The sequence below is a fragment of the Apus apus genome, chromosome 2 (assembly GCF_020740795.1).
Source record: "Apus apus isolate bApuApu2 chromosome 2, bApuApu2.pri.cur, whole genome shotgun sequence".
In the NCBI taxonomy this organism is placed as follows: Eukaryota; Metazoa; Chordata; class Aves; order Apodiformes; family Apodidae; genus Apus; species Apus apus.
This window is the reverse complement of record NC_067283.1, coordinates 60,352,801-60,375,921: the sequence shown is the minus strand read 5'-3', so window position 1 is coordinate 60,375,921 and position 23,121 is coordinate 60,352,801. Positions and strand designations below refer to the sequence as shown.

The following is a 23,121-nucleotide window of genomic DNA, read 5'->3' as shown; positions in this document are numbered from 1 at the left end:
ACGAGCTAAATTTTTCAGCCATGAGGACAGTCAAACATTGGAATCGTCTCCCGAGGGAACTAGTAGATTCTCCCACATCAGTTTTAAGTCTCAGCTTGACTGGGTGCTGAGCTATCTCCTATAAGCTATGGTAGTACCTAGAAAGGTTGGACGAGATGATCCTTGAGGTTCCTTCCAACCTGTTATTCTATGATTCTGTGAAATTAGGTCTTTATTGCTTGCAATAATTAAAACCTACTGCTATTTAAACCATTTGGAACATATAAGTTTTTAAATAAATGTATCAGCTGATTAGGGAAGCAGTAAACAACAGCAGAAACAGAACTTGAAATTTTAATGTCAGAGAGAATTTTGAAAAGAGGCTGGAGGAGAGGAAATGTCAAGGGTATAATTTTCTTCCAGTTTTTTAAGGATCCAGGAGGCAGGATAAGAAAGAATGAAGCTTTCAGTTTCACCCAAGAGGAGGTAGTACACAGAGGAGAGGAGCTAGAAAGCTTCTATCTCGTGCTTTTTATTGGTGATTAAATTTTATTATGTAGGATGGAATTGAAAAGAAGGACCTAAAGACAGCACTTGCACTGAAAGATCAGCATTTTCACCTTAAACTCAACTGTAGCTTTAAGCTTTCCCTCATTGCCCCCTCCCCCTTTTCCAGCTCCCCACTATATGAAGTATACACTAACTATGCTGAAAACTCAGGATAACAGATGCCAGGTAAAACTTTCATATGGTCCATGCTTGACTCCTTTCACTCAAGAGTTTTATATTTATGGTTTAGAGATAATATCTGTTGCCAAATCCAGAAGCTGTACTTCAGACAGTACTGAAGGTACCATGGATAAGATGTAATAGCAAATTAAACATTAAAAATGCTACTTGCAGAAGTTACTGTTCTTTCAGGCGTGGCTTGCACTCACTGAGTAGAGACACTTATGGAAAAAAAAAAAGTAATTTCTGGTGTTGTGTATACTCACATCTTGTTTACTTAATTTCTTAATTTTTTAATGTGAAATACTTGCTAGCACACATGAAAAACATATTATTTTCCAAATAATTGCAATCCATTTCAAAAGGCTTTATCTTGGGATTATAATGAATTACTGCAGATGCATTTCAATGTTCCAGTTCTGCATACATCTGTATGTTGCTTTAGGCATAAGTCTTGCGCCTTGTTGGACTATAAAGTCTGGATGTGCAGCCACTTCTAACAGCTTTGGACTTTTTATTGGTAATTACACAGATGGTGAAGTGTTTTGATACAGAGATGCTTTTATAGGAAAAAATAGTTTGCAAAAATAATTTGACACGGAATATTATTCACTGCATTTTTTCCCTCTAAGATGTAGTATTTCATTATTTTAATGTTTTCTGAAATGATTTCTGATGATTCTCCCTTTTGCTAGTCTAAAGTAAAGTGTAATTTGTTGACTTTTCAAAATTTTAAGCCACACTTCGAATTACTTCCACGTTTTGCCATTTAGTTTTTAGAGGAATATATTCTGCCATTCAGATTTGTTTTAGAATTAATACACTTGCATATCACAGGCTACTGCCCTAATTGTGGAGATATGCAGGGTGCTCTAACAAGACAGCATTAGTGTGTAATAAAGATGGTATTCTGTAGTGTTATACCAAGCCTCCCAGAAAACAGCCTAAAACAGTCTGATAAGGAAATTTGAATTCATAATGCAAAATTCCCAGGATTGCTAGGCTGAGTGCAAGCTAAGGTGCAGTGTGGGTTCCTGTTGATATACTTGGCACCAGGAGTCTTTGCTTCTTGTCTGTCCTAAGTCATGGTGCAAATTAACGTTCTACCTTCTCTTGTCCTCTGAAGCGTAGTGTCTTGATCTTTTCTTCAGATGCTGTTAGAACATTACTGTGGAAAATTCAATGGTTTAAGTTGATAAAATTGCTAGTAGTTGTATTTGACATCTGAACAGTTTTGGTCATACATGACTGCATATGTGGTATAGATCTGAGACTTAATACACCTTGTACTAGGATTTCTGTGGCTGTTATTAATATAATCAGTTTATTGAATATAGTATTCACTTCTAGGCACAACGTCAGAATTCAGAGGCTCACGCAGTTAAGCAGACTAAATACGTTGATTTGGTATCAGACTGTTCTTTAAGTGGTTGATCTTTAGTATTAATTACTTCAGATTTAAACAAAATAAAAATAATTGAGAGTGGCACTGATTTCCATAGGTGTCTTAAAACTCCTGTGCAGAACTGCTGATGTTTCTTCCTTCAGCGTTTTCTACCTTCGTTGTCTTCTACTCACTTCACCCTCACAAATGTGTTATGGCACCGTTAAGAGTCAGATTGTAGAAATAATTAGTTTTATATTTGGGGATGGGAAGTTGTTTTTGGCAAGTGAAAAACAGAACTGGTGGCTTTCTGAAGTGACTTTGCAGGCAGGCGAAAGACAAGTTCCAATTTTCCTCTGGCATTGCACATTTTTGAAGTGTCACAGAAAATATATTAGAAATTAGCTATAGCAATAAACTTATGTACCGAATTAAACGCAAAACAACTGTTACTTTTGTGTAAAATGCAGTTTTAAAGAGCAAGTACTGAAAATAATTGCTCATAATGTGAATCTTAATCGCTTTGACTAAATGCATATGTAAGTATAAGGAATTTTTTGAGGTTAACTAGCTGATCTCTCATAATTGAGAGCCATGATGAGTATGTGTCATGGATTTGGAACCTAATTTTGTTTTTGTCTTAATATAACTTTGTGAGATGGTAGAATGCATATTGACATATTTACTATGCATAATAGTTTTGATTAACCTCCAGACTAATTGCTGCTCATCCCATGGTTTTCTAGGTCTTCTGTTCAGTCTGATTTTTGTTTAGAACCCTAGCACTTTACATGCTTGTCATCTGATAGCTGCTGATCAGATACCTACTACTTGGAATCATGATAGTGTTTCTGATGTAAAAATATATTTTACATGGGTGTGTTTTGGCACATCAGGCTGTGTAAATACGTATGTGTTCATATCTTGAGTTAACATGTTCTGAATTTATCACCTGTTATATCTTGGAAGAGGATATCCATATGTCATGAATTGTTTGTCTACAAGGTTTTTTGTTCTTGATTTTTTTGGTTGTTTTTAATTCAAGGAAGCAAATTTTTCTGGATTCTAGCAAGGACCTGAGACTAGAATTCCTGAATTCTAATGAGATCAATAATAACTCATTTTGGGCAGTAGCTTGACCTCTCTGTCTCAGTTCTCCAGTCCATTAAATAAGAATGTTAAAACTTGTCTTACAAATATTAATACCCCACAGAACATACAGAAATTAAATTGGTATGTGTGCTGTGTATATTTTTGAATTAGTTGTTCACAGCAGTTACTGAATAGGCAGCTCTAGAGAATGAAAAAAAAAAATCACCTATTTCTGCTTTTGATATTTTATTTAGAAAATTTCAGATATTTCCTTTGACTTCAGTGTACTTAGATTTTTTCCACTGTAAGTGCCAAGAAGTGTCAGCCTGTGCGAATTACGCCATTAACTTTAGTGACAAAGCAAAGCTACCTGTTGGTAACTGGGCTGTGACTAACGATTTGTGTGTGAGAATGCTCCATAACTGTAAGCCTAACAACTCTTGACTTGTCAGAAGTGCTGTCTAGTAGGAGATGTGAAAGACTTATTTTTCCAATTTTACAACTCTGTTATTGGTGCTGTAGATCAGACTTGAGAATCTTCCATGCATTTTTTTCCTCTAATACTTGTACAATAGCTAACTGGTTACAAAACTAGACTTTTTTAACCAGTGAATAATTTATTCAAACAGATGAAATCTATTCATTAATGTGTTCATCAGAGATCCATTTTGTATGAATTGTACTGTTTTTTGCCAAACAATGACATCTTTAAGTATAACTTGTATTCTGGAATTTATATTCTTGTGACTCTTTATTAATGTCTGCCTAAGTTGATTACATTTCTTCTTTTTTTTAAGGTAAAGTGCAAGTTAAGAGTTCAGACATACAAGTTGGAGACCTCATCATAGTGGAAAAGGTTGATACTTTTTAAATATATTTTAGAGACTAAAGATTATTAACATGCTAACTATCTTCTGAAGAAAAGTATATAATGGTACTTATCTGTGAAGTACTAACTAGCTAATATTTTAGTTCAAGTGTTATTTGAGAATCTTCAAGGAAGTCTATTTTTTATTAATTATAAGCAAAATTGAATGTAGGCATTTTTATTTTATGAATTGGTATATGTTTAAATTTATCTAATGAAGGGAATAAAATTCTCTGGCTTGTGCAGTGCTGGATGTTCTAAGCTGTCTGATTGCTGGTACCTACCTTCTGATGTGTTTTTCTCTTTCTGAAGGCTTCAAGGATAAGTTTGTTTACACATAAAATGTAATTATTTTATGTAATTTAATATGTACACAAAATTATATTTAATTAAATAAACTTTTATATTATTTTTAAAAAGGACAAAAAACTGTAGCTTTCCCAGTTTGATTGCAAATGGTGAGTGAGAGCTGTGAACGTTTTTCCCCTTTATGTTAGTCTGATAGTGAATACAATATTGCTTATTTCAGTTGTTTTTCTGGGGTGCTAACAAATCACTGTGATTGTGAAAGTCAACTTAATTTTGTTGTCAGAGGAAACAATTTTTACTTAAGTTCATTCTGGAAAGGTCACTTAATTTCTAGGTGTCAGCAAGTGATTCCGATCTTACTTTGTATTAGCAAGCTAATCCATGGAGATGCTGGAAGGAAGGCATCTCAAGTTAAAGCTTGTACCTGCTGCCTTGTTTGAAGTTATGTATGGCAACTTGCATCTTGGCAGAATAGTCATTAGTGGAACCTAGTCAGTGATTAGACTTTTCGAAACTTCTTGATGGTTTGACTCCTACTTAGTGGAGTAAATTACTTCGGATAAAAGAAAATCCTTCAGCTGATATGCCTTCTTGATATGTTTTGTGCTTTCTTATTTGTTAGCACCTCTCCTTTTACTTGTAGAATTTGGAGAATTTATAATTGTTAGGGGATGGAGATTATTTTCTTTTTTCATCTCCATATAAAAAGCCACTCCTCTGTTTGTTGTGGAAAACTTCTTTCATTCTGTTCTGTTTTTTCTGTGGTCCAAACAAAGAACAATACACCCACGTTTCATTTGGTTTGCTGCTCTCGGCTAAAAATATACCAATTCTCATGTAGTTTGTGCTATTTCTGGTTTGTTTTTTTATTACTATTTTTCTTTCTTTTGTCTGCTATGTGTATCTGCTATCTTTTTGGGCCTGAGCGGCATATATTAGCATAGGGAAGATTAGCACTAATATGTCTGGCCTTCACATCTGTTTTGTCGTATACATTGCTATATGAGAGTGCAGGTGGAGTCAGCTTGCAGCTGCTTGCTTGCACCTATTCCACATCATCCTGGAGACTGAGATATTTGCTTTGGTTTTTATTAGGAAACTTTTTAGGGTCGTCTTAATCTCTAAATCTGGAATTAATTATTACAGCGTGTAGGGAAAACTGAAGTGGCTACATAGGTAATCTGTCTCCCCTGAAATTTGCCGAGATCCATCAGTCTGAATTATGCTAGAATTTGGATTACTGGAATTACTTGGGGGATCAATCTGTCTTGTATGAGGTAGGTCATTAGAATGTATTTCAGCATTATTTGCAGCAGCTTGCAGGTAATATATCTTGAGGTACCTGAAGTTTCTAAAGAGAAGAAGTCATACTTAAGGATTTAGGCAAATAATGAGTAGAGTTCTTTTTTATGAAGATTTTACTCGGGTATCTCAGTAAGATGCATGTAATTGTTTGAATGTTGTATTTCAGCTTCAAGCTCCTTTCTGACCCAGCAGAGCTTTTTTTCTTTCCTTTTGGCCTAGCCAGGGGTCCCTTCAGACTAATGAAATTAAATGTTTTCCAGTTCTATTGAGAAGTGTATTTTGTTGGAGCAAGCAGTTTTCCATTTCAGAGTGTGACTCTTAAGCCAAAGAACCAGTCGGGAGTGAAATGTTCAATTGCTCAGTCTAATGGCAAAGGAACAAGTTAACATTGTATTTGACTGGAAGATGCATCAACAGCATTTCTGTAGTGAAAATAATGACTCATTTGAGCTGAAGATCCATATGTTACTTAGTGACTGCTTCACAAATACTAACTACTTCAGGGAAAGGATTTTGTGTATTTAAACCTTCAATATCCTCTTATTGTTTTTTGGGTTTGTCTTTTTTAAAAACAGGCCTCAGTAAATTCAAAGCAGCTCTAAGTGACTGAAATGTGCTTAAACAGTTTGTTTCCAAGTAATGTAGCTATTGTTTCAACTGAAAATTTTGTAATGCACTTATACTAGGGTAGGAAGAGGCCTGAACAGAAGAAAATATTGCCTGTTTTTAAAAACTAAGAGATTTGTATGTGTTATCTCAAAAACGATACCCTGCCTCAAACAAGCATGGCTTCCTAGGTGTTCGCCTTGACTTAAGATAGATTTTTAGTTTCCAGTGGGAGCACAGGTGTATGTAGGCTTTCTAAATAAGATACTTGAAGGAATGAGTTGATGAGTTCAGCAATTATTATTTAAACACTGTAGCTTACTGATAGTTTGGAATAAGTTTTGGAGATGTGAAGAGAGCATAAACCTTAATAACACTGCTAATAATATTTACTTAATAACATTTAATAATAGCAAAACAAGTGTTTTAAAACATACGGAACAGTAATGCTTTGTCTTAAACTTTGAGGGCTTTTCTTGGAGCTGCAAAGGGCCACAATTGTTTTTTCTTAATCTCAAGTGGAAAGTGAAATCATTCCAGTGTTTGTAAGGATTGCACTGAATGCTAGCGTGCAGTCTGGCACAGCATGCAGATGCAAGAAAAGAACTGGGAAGTGCCTCTTCCATTTATAAGTCAGAAGCAAGCAGGAATACCTTCATGGCAAAACTAGATGGTTCATTACATGAATGGAGAAGAAAGGACAGTCTATAGCTATGGGCAGTTGTAGGGGAACTGGAAGACTGACTAGCAAGCTGGAGATACTTATGTAAATAATTTCATTATAATAACATAAGAAAAATGAAAACATAATTTGAAAACTATTAGAAATTATATTTTTCAAGTTAATATTTTGGCCTGTGTTGCTGGGAAGTATAGTTGTGTTTGTGGCTGCTCTTGTTTTCCAGTCTGGCATCCATTCCTGGATGGCATCGCATTAGCCATGGGAACTCAGAAGCTGGGGAAGTACTTTATGTTGTCCATTGTCTTGCTTGCTATAGTTAGGTCTCTAGGAATGAATCTGTAAGCCTGCAGCATAGACAAACACTGAGAAAAAAGGAAGCCCTTCTTTTCTGAAGCTCTAATTCTTCCCCGACTTAAGCAAAACAATGTATTCAAGTCATTTTCATGACTTACATATTCAAATTTCAGTGTATTTCAATAAACATTTCTAGCTTCATATCCATGGTAATTGAGATTACGTAGTTTCTTCATGGGCTTCTGAATGCTGGAAGTTTTATGTGTTGTCATTTTAACTTGTTCCACTTTGATAAATATGACGCGAGAGGGTGAACATGATTGACATATTGCTGCTGTTTGTGACAATGTACAACATAACTTAATTTTCTCCATAATGCAGTGTTAAAGATTTTTGTAGCATACTTGCCATCTGTTTCTGTGTAGTCACTCTTTTATGGTGACTAGATATGACTTTGCAGGGGGATCTTTGCTCTCCAGTGTCAGCAGTAATAGGGACAATATTTTTTTGGCATCTTGTACTCCTGCAGTACTTATCTGCCAGTTTCCAAAATATTGAAAACCTAATGAAAAACAAGACATCAATCTTTAAATGCTGTTGTGGTTTTACTGTGTTTTTTGTTGTGTTTTTCTGAGGGAGAAAGTAAAGACAGTCTTTCCTACATTGGAGGATACATTCCTATATGTTAGTGAGGAAAAGCTTATATTCTTTCCTGTAAAATGAAGTCAAGCAGAGAGGACACACTAAAAAGGCAAAATTGAAGTGGATGTTCAAAAACATAAGGAAAAACTACTGTGAGGGTGGCAGAGCACTGGAATAGGCTGTGCAGGGAGGTTGTGGAGTCTCCTCTGGAGACATTCAAAACCAGCCTGGCTGTATACCTGTGTGACCTACTCTAGGGGATCCTGCTCTGGCAGAGGAGTTGGACTAGATGATCTTCAGTGGTTCCTTCCAGCTCTGAAGACTCTGACTCTATGCATTGTTTCTATTAAAATATGAAAATGATCTCGAGTAATTTGACTGCAGTCTACAACTTCCTCAAGGGGGCAGCAGGGGTGAGGTACTGATCTTTCTCATGAGGAAATGGAATTAAGCTGTGTCAGAGAAAGTTCAGTTTGGACATTGGGATAAGGTTCTCCACTGAGAACAGTTGGTCACTGGAGCAGGCTCCCCAGGGAAGTGGTTACGGCACCAAGCCTGTCAGGGTTCACGGAGTGTCTGAATAATGCTCTTAAACAAATGGTTTAGTTTTAGGTGGTCCTGCAAGAAGCAGGGAGTTGAAGTTCATGATCCTTTGGGTCCTTTCCAACTAGAAATATTCTGTGATTCCGTACAGTTTTTTCAGGCATAAAAACTTGAATCTTGGATAGCAACTACCAGGTTAATGTTAAATTTACTGAATGTGAAACATGGTCTCCATGGAAGTTAGTAATGATATGTAAAAACCTGATACCACATTTTGATCATTAGAACTTCTAATTAATTTAGTATTACATCATTTGACTGTTACTTTTGCAAAAATTTTGGGTGCTAGTCAAGTGTTTTGGGTTGTTTACAAGTAACTGAAAGTTGGAGGCATGAAACCAGTAACCTGAAACTTGTGTAATGGATTTATGTCAGAGCTGGCAGGGAAGCTGCAAAAATGTATAGCTAATCTATATGAAGACTGGATATCTGTTTAATTGTTATTGTCATGTAAGGAAAGATTTATTTAATTTTGAAGTTGCATTTTCCCTTTCCTCTTTTTTCCTTCCTTTAATAGGTACATAGTAATATATACTAAGGTTAAAGTTTTTATTCCCGTTTCTTCTAAATCTGAATATGAGATATTCCTGATTGAATTTGGGCTCACAATGGATAATTAATTTCACTACATATTCAATTATTTTCTTTTATAAGGCGAAATTCCAAAAAATGGTGTACTAGCTGCAGTTGCAGGTGAGCAGCCTCTTTGAGATGAATACTGTTGACATACAGATAAGCACATGAATTTTGATTCGTTGTGCTTTTACAAATAAATGGGAATTGCTCCAAATCAGAAAGTATCCATGCATGGAAATGCATAATTTTAAGGTATAAGGAGGGGTTTTTTGCTAACTGCGCAGGATTTTTAGGTAAAATAGAGCAAGCATCTATTTTCTAGTGTTTCCAAACTTGCTTGTTCTCTAAGCATCTTGGTTGCTTGGGATAGTACCATCTATGTAGCCCATCATGGCCTTTCCATACTCAACTTTACATCAACAGAGAATACGGTTGCAGGTTGTTCCAGTCCCACTTCTGAAACAGTGTCCTTGAGAGTATTACTACAGTGGCAAGAGATACTTTCCTCCTAGAGATTTAGAGAGTTTACATAATTGTATTTTAAAAGCTGAGCCCATATAACACAGAATCTGGCAGTTCACTCTTAACAGATCTTTTCGGATCACACTATTTCAAGTGGCAATGTTGTGCGTGCTGATCTCAAGAAGATTTCCTTGGAGTAATGGAAAACTTTGCCTACAGTATCCAGGATGTTTTGTGATCAGAAATAATAATGCCATATGCTTGTGGCTTCTTAGAAACAAATGTTAGAGTACAGCATTATATATGGGAAAAAGCATCAGCTTCTTCAGATTGTTATCTGATGTAAATACACATTTATTCTCTATTATGAGTGTGACAATGTGTTTTTTTTTTTCACTCTCTGAACTGATTTTTATGGATAAGTAGGTGTAGTATTTTGAAGGTCCCACACACTTAAGTGTCATACAAAGCAGCACTTTATTATTTTGACTGATGTATTTTAAGCTGTTTTATTGGAGGGTGCTATGAGTCTACATATTTCTAAGATTTTTCTTTTGACATGCAGTGATGAATAGGAAGTGCTACCTGCAAAAAAATAAAAGCTGAAGAATTAAAAATGAGAAACTATGTCCCTGGTTTTAAATCAAATGAATTTGACAATGCTGAGTTTCTCTCTGGTCATAGCAGTGTTGTGTCCTTAAATATTGAGATGAAAGACTGGCTTGACTCAAATTTATAAAAGTACCCTGCTCTGTTTGTGTTGATCCTTTTAGGATGTTTTTGAATGTGTTTGCTGATGCTGTGGTCTGAGCTATTGCCTAGATACCTGTTATGATAAGGACATTCAGAGCTGCTACATGCTGAATGCACTTGAATTTAATATGAAGATAATTTTGTACACATTACATTTTCCTTTGATAGTTACATGTTTGTACTAACCCATAGAATTTTTGTCTTCCAAACACTAAATCAAAGTACTGTGACTATGATTACCCCATAGAATTTACAGTGGGATTCTGTATGCTGCGTTCAGTACATGGGATGTTTCATTGCTTAATGTCTTGAAGTTTTCAATTTAGCCTGATGCTATCTTCAATGCTGTTTAGTTTGTATAAACTAACTAACCAGATTTCTATAATTGGTAGTTTATGCACGAAACAGCCCAAACTGACTAATTATTGCTGTATTTATTTTGCAGTTTGAATTATAACTGAAATATGAAATAGGGACTACTTGTGTAGTTTCGAAATGCTCCTACACTGACCATGCTGCTTAGCTTTTTTGTTGAGTTAATTCAGTCAGATTTTTAAGGTTGAAATTCCTGAGGTTCGTGTATGCCATATAGTGAGCTTTGTCAGCTACATTGTTTTCTTTTCAATTCAAACAAACAGTTGAGCTCTTAGTTGAGCCCTAGATATGCAGTGACTTTCAAAGGAATATCAACAAAGTATAACAGGAAAACCTGAAATTTCTTCTCAAAATGGAACTGCTGTCTATGTGAAAAATACTTGTGCATTATGTTCTCTTAGCAAGTACTCTGAAATGATTAAGAAACATGTTTTAGTGTAAAACTAGTGAAGGCATTGCTAATAATCCACTGAGATTTCTTAATTAGTTAAAGATAGTCTGTAAATAGAAGAAAAGTGCATCTTTGTGTATAGCTTCAGTATCAAGCTAAATGCATGTGGCATACTGGCCTTAAGTTGTGATGAAAGAAACGGCATTTCAGTATGGTGTATTTTTTTCATTGTTCTGTTTACTGTTGACTCTGATCACTCTCAGCTTAGTCAGTCACTTTTTTTCCTTTCCAGTCCTGTATCTTTTTCAGATTTTGATGTGTTTGTTATTTTTACTTCCCTAGTTTTACATTCTTGTTGTCAATGTGTAACTGATGTGGTGAATATGTGGTAGGAGAGCTAAGGATTTGGGTAGTCATGTAGCAGATAAAAACTGTAAAAGCTTAGATTGGCCTTTCTGTGGTCAACAAAAATTGAAAATGATATTTGATACAGATCTGTGCTTGAAAGGCAAATGGCTGAACAGGTGTGCAGATTCATCTGACACTGCATATGGCTCTGTGCTTTAGATACCGAGGAAGAAATTCTATTAATTTTTGTCTTTCTAAGGATGGGCTTATAGATATGTAAAGTTGGGAAATGCTATTCCCTGACTTGCTGTTTCCCCTGTGTATGTTTGTGTGTGTTGGGAGAGAGAATACTTGGTATACATAACATTTGCTACTTGAGTGCTAAGACAGATGCTTTAAATGTCACTTTTTTTTTTCTATTATATATGCTGAATGTAATTTTTTTGTTTAGTGAAATTATTTTTTTAAAATATTTCAATTCAATATTTATATTCTTGAACTACTGTTTCAGTCAAGAAAACATATATCTGTTGTAGTTCTTCAGGTATTTGATTGACTTATTAAGAGCATCTGAAAGGACTAGCTGTTTGCTTATTGTATAATTTTTTGAAAATATTGATTTCTGAATTGCTAATGCTGAATGTAAAGTACTATGAGAAATCCTATTTTAATTGAGTTTCAATCCCACTGTGACCTTTTGGTGATAGATCTTACTGGATATTTGACTGGAATTCACTTTTCTTTCCTACTTACAAAAAATGTACCTTTTTTTTTCCCCCCCTCTCAGAATCAACGAATCCCATCTGACATGGTGTTTCTCAGAACATCGGAAAAGACTGGTATGTTTTGATCATTTGGGTTACATACACATCTGTGGTGATGGTAGAATTTTAGATTGTCCATCATGGCCAATCTGAAGTGATTGTATAGATGGATGGTAGGAGATCTACCTTGATCAGATTAGCAGGAGAGGGTCCGTATTTGAGAAATACAGGACGCTTGGACTACAAAACAGGAAAAATCTTATGTGGACATGAGACCTTTGTAGACATGTTCCTCTAAATAGATGGGTTTTATGAATTATTATAACAAAATATTTAGTTAAAGCAAATATTAAGACTGTACTTAAAAGACTATACTTATTTAATATGACTTGACAGTATTTTAAGTTATTTACAAGTTATCATTATCTTGCAACTCACATTTACATGTCATCTGATAGTATTTCAGTTATTGAATTGAGAAGAACTGAAATCTGAACCTACTAATATGTTGATAAAATTTTTTTAGAAACTACGGCAAGGATTTAAAACCCTGAAAATATGTGATTTTTTTTTTTTTATATACTTAATAATGCTGCCTTTCTGGTCAGCCAAAAAAAAAAGATCCCAACAATTTTCTTGAAAGAGAGAAAAGTATTTCTTATTAGCTCTATTTCTCTTCACATTTTCTTAATCTTTGAGGAAAAAACCAAACAACTCCTTTGTAGGAAGCCTATAAATTATAGCTGTTTGGATTACAGTTTAGAAATTACTATTGGATGCCCTCCCCCCTCCTTCCCCCCCAACTCAAAGTAGTTTCCCTCCTTTATATTACCATTTCTCTTTGGATCCTATGAACTGTGATATTTGTCAGCACTAAATTTCACAAAGCTAGTACTTGTGATACTGGTAAATCCTGTGTTAGTGGCACTTGGTATTTCATTGTGGCACTGGAGTTCTATAATATATTTCAGATAAAAGGCAAAATTTGCAGAGATAATTTGCAAGAGAAGATGTATTTGATAGCCTATAGAACAGTTATATATTTACTAAAAGAAGAAGAAATTACTGTGTATTCACAATGTCTTGTTAATGACTTTCAAGTGCTGATGATGCAGTGCATTAGATAATCTATAACTGGTCTGGAGTGACAGAGCTTCCTAATAATCTGTATATAATCTCCATCTTGGTTAGCCATCCTCTGGGTCAAGATACATGAGCTTTTCTTTTTATTCTCTTCCACAGTACTGCATTTTATCAAAATGTATAATGCTTCTGATGACTCACATCTCTTGGATCCAGCATGATTATAAAGGGATTGATAAAGTTTCTTATTGGGCTACTCACAATGTCATCTTTCCCTACTCATCCTAAAACTATTTTTAGCTGAAATCACAGCTCCTAGAAAAGCAGAAAGTAGGAGAACTTGTGCCCACGTAGAACTTGGTGCACTTTTAACTAGGCCACTTGCATGCAACATGTATGTGGTAGAAGGTCAGTATATATTAATCCAAAATTTTTCTAGACTTCACTAGCTATGTTGGATTAGATGTTAGATATCTAGGCATTTGGGAGCAATTGTCATCCACTCTGGCAGAGGTATGTACCAGTTGTAATTTCTTTCAGTCATGTGTGCACAGTAGAAATGGGTAGGGTACTCAGTATAAAACTTTGCAGTTTGCTCTTGCAGGAGCATCAGGAACTTTTCACCTGGTAGGAGCTAGCTGGCTGTCCTTAAGATCCTTGCAGCACCTTACATCAGATGCATTATCACTACTCAAATAAATTAACAGGATGAGACAGTTGCCTAGCTTGCAGCAAAGCAAGTTCTTAAATTATGTATTTTGTGTATCTGCACTATAACATGTTTTCATCCCTATTAATTCTTGAGTTCCTGGATTCTGTAGGTGAGGTTCTAAGACATTGTGTAGGCTTCCTTCCCTGTAGTGGTAGCAGTTGAACCATGAGGCACAGGTGTGGTTGTCAATAAACAATACAGGCCAGAAATGCATCTGCACAGATACCTCTATGTCTTATTGGAATATATATGAATAGTTAATCTTGAAGGACCACCTTTAATATGTTAAACTATCTCTTTGTCAGACATAGATGGGAGGAGGGAAACAGAGTGAATCCCTATGTCAGAAATGTGTGAAGAAAAACATTTTTGAAAGTCAAATTCATCAAGTCTACTTCAGTGTTGAAGTCTCCTTCAGTCAGATTTCTTAGAAAGTCATATTAAAATTTTCCAGTAAGAAGCTCCATTAGTTTGCTGTCTATAAAATCTACTTATTTTAAAAGTTTATAATGTTGTAACAATAGACTTTCCCTAATTGATTTTCAGAGTGCTCACGAGCATTTTTAGTTGTGCACCTACTATGTAAATGTTCTTTAAGATTTATAGTGAATAAAGAGCAAATTGAATGAAATCTTCCCAGAATTCTGATGTAAATTATTTTACATATGCTTCTGCTACACATGGAATGTTATTTTTATATAAGCATGGAACAGAGTAACTAGTTAAATTGGTGTTGCACTTATTTAAAAAAATAAAAAACCTTGCAAAACCTGCAACAAAAATAATCCCCTAAACTTCAAGCATATGGCTGTAATTGTTTTTTGACTAAAGAGTGAACACTTACATCTGTAATTGTTTCTTCCTGCATGTTGCAGTTTTGACTGATTTATGGTTTAATTTATTGTTGACACTTTAAGTACTTTGTAAAGCACATTAGTTTTTGCATGGTTTTATGTTCTATATGTAATTTTATTTTATCTTCTGTGCAATAAAACAGTTTAACTATAACTTTTAACTATAAATCTGTAAAGAGTGAAGCAAAGAGTTTGAACTAACCTTGAAATCCAGCTCACAATGCAAGCTTCTTGTGGGGCAAAGTGCTTCAGTATTTACACTACATGTTAATATAGTCTGCAGCACTGCTATATCCTTGATCTTCAGTCAAAAAAGAGGCAGTTATAAATGAGTAGCTTACAAAGTTCAGCCTAAAACTATTCTGGCTTCTTTTCATGCAACTGTAGTATCATGGAAGAACTCAGACAGTGGCGTGTGCTTGTTTTCCTTCTCAACCACCCCCCAAATGCACTTTTAGGAATGTTGAGTTTTTTAGGATACTTTTAATTCTATGTAGCAGAAGCTGAATTGTGGGGAATCAGGCTTAGTTTTACTTCCCCTTTTAAATTTTTTTTGCTTTAGCACATACGTTGTCTTTTAGCTAGACTGGTATCTTTGTAATATCTGATATTACTTGATTCTGATTGTGTACATGTATCTAATTTCTAAGTTTCCTATTTTTTTAAACAAGCTTCTAGAAAAGTTAGTCTAAAGACTAAGGAAGATGGGTCTTTGTTTTATATTCGTGTTTGACAGTCCATAACATTGGTACTGCTCTTTTTCACGAATGGAGGCAGCTAGATGGCTGTTAGGGCTTAGAGTTAGGGTTATTCCTGGGGGGTTGGCACAGGTGGAAATCACTCCTCAGATGTGAATTCTGTGCTGCTGTCAGTCTCCCTGTATAACAGAGGTTTCTACAAGATCTTAATTTGGTTTCAAAATAAATATTGCATTTTAAAAAGAGGGGAAAACCTCTGGAATAATATCTTGGGGTTTTATGTATTTTAAAAGGGAGGGAAGGTTAAAGCTGAATCTTGCTTTTGTTCATTAGATATGGCAGAGATGATAAGCAATTTGGAAGATTTGTCCTGTTTATCAGCTTTCCACCAGATTAAAGGATATATTTGTGCCAAGCCAGCTGCAAAAGATGGTTTAAAGGTTATTTTCATTTGGTATATGAGCAGGCATCATGGCAAAAACAACAGACTACCTTAGTGGAAAGCTGTTAATGCAAATGTAGGCAAGATCTGTGTTACACCAACGGAAAGCTGCCTTACTAAAATTAAGCTAGATCCTAAGAACCCTTTAACTTGGTTTTCAGGCTCTTTTTTAAATTGCCTGGCACATTCTCTGTTTTATTTGTCTATATGCCATCTCAGTCATCAATCAAAAGCTGGACAGATTTGATACAGTAGCTACATTGTCAAAAATCATGAATGAAGCTTAATTTTTTTTTTCTTCTAACTTTTCATTTACCCACCTCCAGTAACCAGGAGAAAGATGGCATAGCAGAATGGTATTGTATATAGAAATGGGGCTAAACAGGCTATTTGCTCAAGCCTCTGGAGCTGGAAGAGCCGAGGGATAACTACCTTTTGGGCTTGTGACATGCTCCATAGATGGATGGACTATGAAGAATTGTTTGCATTCTGCTAACTATTTAGGCCTATGACAGACTAATTGCAACACTGTTATGGTACTGTTTTTTGTTAGTAGCTTTTTTGGTGGATAGGATTGATTTTAGTTAAACTCTTCTTTTTCTTCTTGAGGTCTCTCTTGTCATAGATAATGCCTTGTGAGGCCAAGAAGAGTAGAGCTGGATTTTCTCTTCAGCCTTTTCTGGTAGAAACTGAACTTGCAGAGGGTAAAGTGGAATTGCTTTTACTGGTCTACTTCAATTTTCCTGGCTGTGGTATTTGAATCATGTACATCTGTCTTTTGCACAAAGTTAGAATTTTTGCCAGACACAGTAACAGCTGCTCCTTCTGGAAAAAAGAGTAGTTTTCCCAAGGGACAGAGTAGTGCATTGAGGTACTAGTCTTCTAGCAAACTTGTAAATGTTTGTAAAAACTGTAAAGGTAGAAGGCTAGTAAAATAAGGTCCACGCATGTATTTTGATACATCAGCTGCTGTACGTTTCTCAGCAGCTACCAAAATGGCAAGTTTGTTTTTTGTTATTTATTGTTAGAGGTGATACTCTAGAGAGAGCAACTCCCACTCGTTGATAGTCCCACTGATGTCAAGCATGCTGTCTTGCAAAAATCATCACTGTGAAGCAATTTTGTTATTTGATGTCTTTAAATCCAGTATATAGTAATTTCATCTAACGTTACAGGTGCGCAATGGAAAGGAATAGGGAAATGGGAAATAATTTAAAAATGTTCACAATCCTTTGATTGCGAAGAACCTTTAATTCATTGCAAGGTAATGTCAGTTGCACAATAGTTGCATCTGGTATTTTCAGGCCTGCATTACATGCTTTTGGTCTTAGCTATGTGAGTACTTCAGGTGGTGTATCAGAATCACAGAATGGTTGAGGTTGGAAGGGATCTTTGGCTAATTCAACACCCCTGCTCAGGCAAGGCCACCTAGAGCTGGTTGCTGAGGTTTGTGTCCAGACAGTTTTTGAATATCTCAGAGGAGGGAAATCCCACATCCTTTCTTGGCAAGCTGTACCGGTGCTTAGTTATCCTCTGAGTTAAAAAAATACTAATTCTTGTTTCCTGATGTCCAGATGGAACTTTTGTTTTCCATTTTGTGCCTGTTGACTCTATTCTTGTCACTGGACACTGTTGAAAAGGCTTTGCTGAGTCTTTGCACCCTCCCTCCAGGTGTTTGTAGACATTAATAGGATTTTCCCTAAGCCTTGTCTTCTCCAGGCTGAGCAATCCCACATCTCAGTCTTTCCACATATGCAAGATACTACATCATCTTTGTGGCCCTCTATTGGAGCTTCTCCAGTATGCCAGTATAACTCTTGTACTGGGGAGCCAAGAACTGGACACATTACTCCAGGTGTGGCCTCACCAGTGCTTAGCAGAGGGGAAGGATCAGCATCCTTAGCCTGTTGGCAGTACTTGACCTAATGTAGCCCAGGATACCAGTAGCCTCCTCTGCTGCAAGGGCATGTTGCTGGCTCATGTTGAACCTGATGACTACCAGAATCCCCAGGTCTTTTTCTGCTAAGCTGTTTCCAGCTGGGTGGCCCCACAACATATCCTGGCGCATGTTCCTTGCCAGGAGCAGGACTTTGCACCATTTTTGGTTGAACTTTGAGGCTCTTGTCTGCTCATTTCCTCAGCCTGTTGGGGTCTCTTTGTACATCCCCCATTCTATAGGTCAATTTTCTGAATTTCACTTGTGAAACTCCTTAAAAATGGTATATTTACTCAAACATATATTACTAGTCACAAATGCATTTGTGTTTTTTGGAGTTGTAACAAAAAGAGCAATCTCACTTTCAAAATTTATAGTTAGGAGTTGTCAGGATTCTTGTCATCAACAGTAATGGAATAAAGTGTGGGAATAATACAGGGAACTTGATTTTCTTTTGAGGCTTTGTATCAGTTCATGTAGATGTTCATTTCTGTAGTAATACAGCTGCCATTTTTAAAAAAATTGTAACCTTTCTATTGGCATAAAATATAAAATGCAAGTACAGGCTCGTTCACAGAGGTTGTAAACTAGTAAGACTTACTCCAAAGTCTGCCTTCTCCAACAAAGTCTGTTAGTCAAAGTTATTTTGAAAATTATGCCCTCTTAAGCATTTCTCCACTGAAAGAGAGCATTGTGCTGGCAAATATTTTATTTGTTTAAAAGGTCTGGTTTTGTAGGTCTACAAATGCAAGTAGTAGAACATTTGTGTCTTAATATGAAAACCCAAGCTCACTGCAAGTAAAAATATAATAAGGGTGTTGCAAGTAGTATCTATTCATTCTGGGCAGTTAGGAATAAGTGTTCTACAAACAGCTTAATTGTCTGGGTCTCAGCCCATTCTGGAACTTTAGATATTTGAAAATCAAACCAGAGGAAAAAATGTCAGTTTGGAGTTCAGTTGTGTAACCGATGTCACTTTTTATCTCTTTATAAAACCAACTACCACAGAATAATAAAGCTGAAGGGGTTGCATTTGTCACACATTCCAGAATTTTCTATTATGTTTAGAAAACAAGCATTATAAAATCTGCCTTTCTGAGAACTAAAGTGCTTTGAAAATCTGTTGTTATAGAGAATGATGAATGACTAGAGTTAACTTTTGCACATACAGCCAGATAAAAGTTTATCTTTAGGGCATGAGTAGCTGCCAACAATCTGTCCAAACTACTTTAATCTGTTTCTATACTTCAGTTCTTATTCCACTTCTAACATTTGATTTAACTTGGGCTTGAAATCTTTTGTTATCTGCTTTAGCCACGAAGTAATATTGATTCTATGTGATCAGCTACTTATTTAAAATATAGTCACATAGTATGAGTGTTATGTGGTGGAAGGAGGAGGTCTTTGCAGGCATTAAGCTCCTAATACTATTACTCTCTCTCTCTCAGTTATTGATGTAAAATGTTATTACAAGATGTGATAACATATTTCATTTCCTAATTATTTTCTGTGCATATGTGGGTGACTGGCACAATGCATGTGTTTCATTAGATTTGCAGCAAAATAAGTAGTAACAAAGGAATATTTTACTATTTATTTTTTAATATTAAAAAAATAAAATACTGTCGGAAGTTGAAAAGTTAGATCTGTAAGGAGACTGTGTATTGCATTAGAAATAAGTTTGCCTGTTCCCGATCTCCAGTGATAATTCATTTCCCTAGTATTTCAGGGCATCTGGGGGCATGGCTGAAGTAGCAGTCCGAATATCATAAAATTCCAAACAATTCCCACAATTTTGGGTAACGGCTTAGAAAAGCTGAAGGTGAGAATTATTAAAGTGACAGGGCAAGTCAGGCAACCAAACTGTCTGTATATTTATAACTGATAGACTGTATATATTGACAAAGGTTTTTAAAAGTAAAAGACAAAGAAATTACTCTTGCATTCAAGATTCAAGATTTTCTTGCATAGAAACAGTTTATAATGTGTGTCCTGTAAAGTATTTTTTTATAAGATTGATACAATGCATTGATTTTTTAAAAATATACTATCACCTTTTTTTTTTTTGTTAGTGTTTAATTTAGGGTTTGTTTTTTTCCTTACCTGAAGGCTTTACTAGCTAAGCTGTTAACATTAACTCGAAAATTATTTGAAACAACTGGAAAATGACTCTTGGTGGTCCTCATCTTTATAATGAAAAAGGAATTTCTGCAAAGCCTATGAAGTTCTGATTATTAAATTTTTGCAGCTGGGTATGTTGCTTCTTTGTATGCTCCTGCTTGGCAAAGAAGAATATGCTTTTCCCTTCTAAATTTTTAAACAAAAGATTGATCCTCTTGTTTTTTACATGCCTGTTGTAATCTGATGACTTTGTCAACTCCTTTGACTTGTAATTTTCTCTATTTAAGATACATACCAAGGCTGGTATTACTATTGCTGAAGCTGAAATCTTTGAGACTTAATGTGCTTTCAGTGGATTCTGGTATATTAGACCGTAAGCTTTTCTCAGCCTCCTCTAGTTGTGAGTTCTGCTTTCATCCAAAGAGAAAATGCTCCTTAAGTCAGCTACAGGCACTCTCCTTTGAGGTGTATGTGCATATGTATTTTTGTGTGACTGGTCTTTAGAAATATGTAAGTGCATTAAGGAGGCTGATGGGGAGAGTGACTACTGTTGTGCTGTCAGAGCTCTCCAATCATGGAGCCGATTAGCCAATATTCTTAAAATATTCTGCACCTTTACTTGTGGCATTGGTGTTAAAATGTGCTTTGCATTAGGATCAGAATACCAATTGAATTTATTTTGATTTTTCTACTCAAATTTAAGCCAAAAAAGAAGGAAAACTAGTTTCAAAGTCCTGATTCCATTTCTGATATGATAGGCAGCAGTTCTATGGTTGTTCTGTATAATATAACTACTGCATATCTCACTGGACATTGTAAGAAGAATCCTGTAGAATCTTTAAGCAAAAATGTGGTACTTGCACCTAGAGATATTCTCATAGCACATTTTAAATAAGAAGCAAGTTTCCAATTGTAAACCAGAATGTTTTCCTTTGAAAGCCAAATTAGCGCTGTGTTAAGGACAGAAAAATGGAACGTGTAAGCTGAACTCAGTACTTAGACCAGAATAATGATATTAAATTGGATGCTGTTTATGGAATAGCATTTAGTAGTATCATTTTAGAGAATTTCCTTGTTTTAGTCAGGTCTTAAAATGATTTGCAGTGGAGCCACTTTAATGTTAAAAGACTGTAACCTCTCTGGTTGCAAAAGATTGTTTCATCCCCATTATCCAGATGTGCAGCATATTTTTTATCAAAGTGGTCTGTAATCTCATTTAAATTAGCTTGCTTTAGTAGGTTATCCTAGGTAGTGTTTTTCTCCTGCTGTATTACAATTACTTCTTCTGGAAAATATTTTCATCCTTGTTTCATTTGAAGGAAGATGTAGCATCTACTGCTTGGTGAGCAACATGCTTCTAATACTAACATGTGTAGTAAATATGACTAATATGTTGAAGTTGTTAGCAAAATCGGTTTATAAATGAATGAGCAAGACTGAAAGTATTTTCAAGATTCTTGTATTTTAATCGGGCAGTGTGTTTGGATCATTCATGGGACAGAAAGCCATTGATTATTTTAGTTCTAAATCACAGAATCACTTAGGTTGGAAAAGACCTTCAAGATCATCGACTCCAACCATTAACCCTACTTTACAAAGTCCAGCACTAAGCTGTATCCCCCAAGCGCCACATTTAGACAACCCTTAAACACATCCAGGGATGGTGATTCTACCACCACCCTGGACAGCATATTCTGACATAGTCTAACAACCGTTTCAATGAAAAAGTTCTTCCTAATGTCTAGTCTAAACCTCTCCTGGAACAGCTTGAGGCCATTTTCTCTTGTTCTGTCACCAGTTACTTGTGAGAAGAGACCAGCACATACCTCTTTACAATGTCCTTTCAGGTAATTGTTAACGGCAAAGAAGTCTCCCCTCAGCCTCCTTTTCTTCAGACTAAATAGCCCCCGTTCCCTCAGACACTCCTCACAAGCTTTGTTTTCAAGGCCGTTCACCAGCTTTGTTGTCCTTAATGTCATTCTTGTATTGAGCTGCCCAAAACTGGACACAGCATTTGAAGTATGGCCTCACCAATTCTGAGTCCAGAGGAACAACCACCTCCCTTGTCCTGCTTGCCACACTATTTCTAATACAGGCCAAGAGGCCACTGGCTTTCTTGGCCACCTGGACACACTGCTGGCTCATATTCAGCTGCCTAGCAATCAGAGCCCCCAGGTCCCTTTCTGCTGGACAGCTTTCCCACCACTCTTCCCCACACCTGTTTTGTTTTATGGGGTTGTTGTGACCCAAGCACAGGACACGTCACTTGGCCTTGTTGAACTTCATACAGTTGACCTTTGCCCGTCAATCTAGTCTGCCCAAGTCTCTCTGTAGAGCCTCCCTATCCTCGGGCAGATCAACACTCCCTCCCAACTTGGTGTTGTCTGCAAACTTACTGAGGGTGCATTCTATCTCCTCATCAAGATCACTGATAAAGATATTAAGAAGCGGTCTCGATACTGAGCCCTGAGGAACCCCACTTGTGACCAGCCACCAGCTGGATTTCACTCCATTCACCACCACTGTCTGAGCCCTGCCATCCAACCAGTGTTTTACCCAGCAGAGCGTGTGACCGTCCAAGCCATGAGCAGCCAGTTTTTTCATCAGAATGCAGTGGGAGACCATGTCAAAGGCTTTATGGAAGTCCAGGTAGGCAACAACCACAGCCTTTCCCTCATTGACCAGGTGGGTCATCTTGTCATAGAAAGAGATCAGATTCATCAACCAGGACCTTCCTTTCATAAACCCATGCTGACTGGGCCCAGTCACCTGGTTGTTCTGTATGTGGTGCGTAAAGGCACTCAAGATGATCTGCTCCATGACCTTCCCTGGCACTGAGGTCAGACTGACAGGTCTGTAGTTCCCTGGATCCTCCTTTAGGCCTTTCTTGTGGATGGGTCCCACAATTGCTACCCTCCAGTCTACTGGGACCTCCCCAGTTAGACAGGACTGCTTGTAAATGATGGAAAATGGTAAAAACTACTAGAATAACAGTCTAAGCAAGTGCACAAACAGGGATCAGTGTCAGTGAAAAATACTGCGGTGATTGTGTACAATTGAATTGTAAAGCTGACATCTGCTCAATGCAGCACTGATTTTCATACCATTATAAA

At 36.3% G+C, this 23,121-nt stretch overlaps 1 protein-coding gene across 7 annotated transcripts in view; it reads left to right on the top strand.

Annotated features, from left to right (window-relative positions):
- Positions 1-23,121, top strand: part of ATP9B (ATPase phospholipid transporting 9B (putative)) — a 163,833-nt gene that overhangs the window by 37,951 nt on the left and 102,761 nt on the right. For all 7 annotated transcript variants that reach the window (XR_007888669.1, XR_007888668.1, XR_007888667.1 and 4 more), the window contains 2 exons: positions 3,982-4,040; positions 12,186-12,237. Coding sequence is in view for 4 of the 7 variants with exons in the window: in XM_051611125.1 (XP_051467085.1) it covers positions 3,982-4,040; positions 12,186-12,237 (111 nt within the window). In the remaining 3 variants the exon portion in view is untranslated. The remainder of the gene's footprint in view (positions 1-3,981; positions 4,041-12,185; positions 12,238-23,121) is intronic.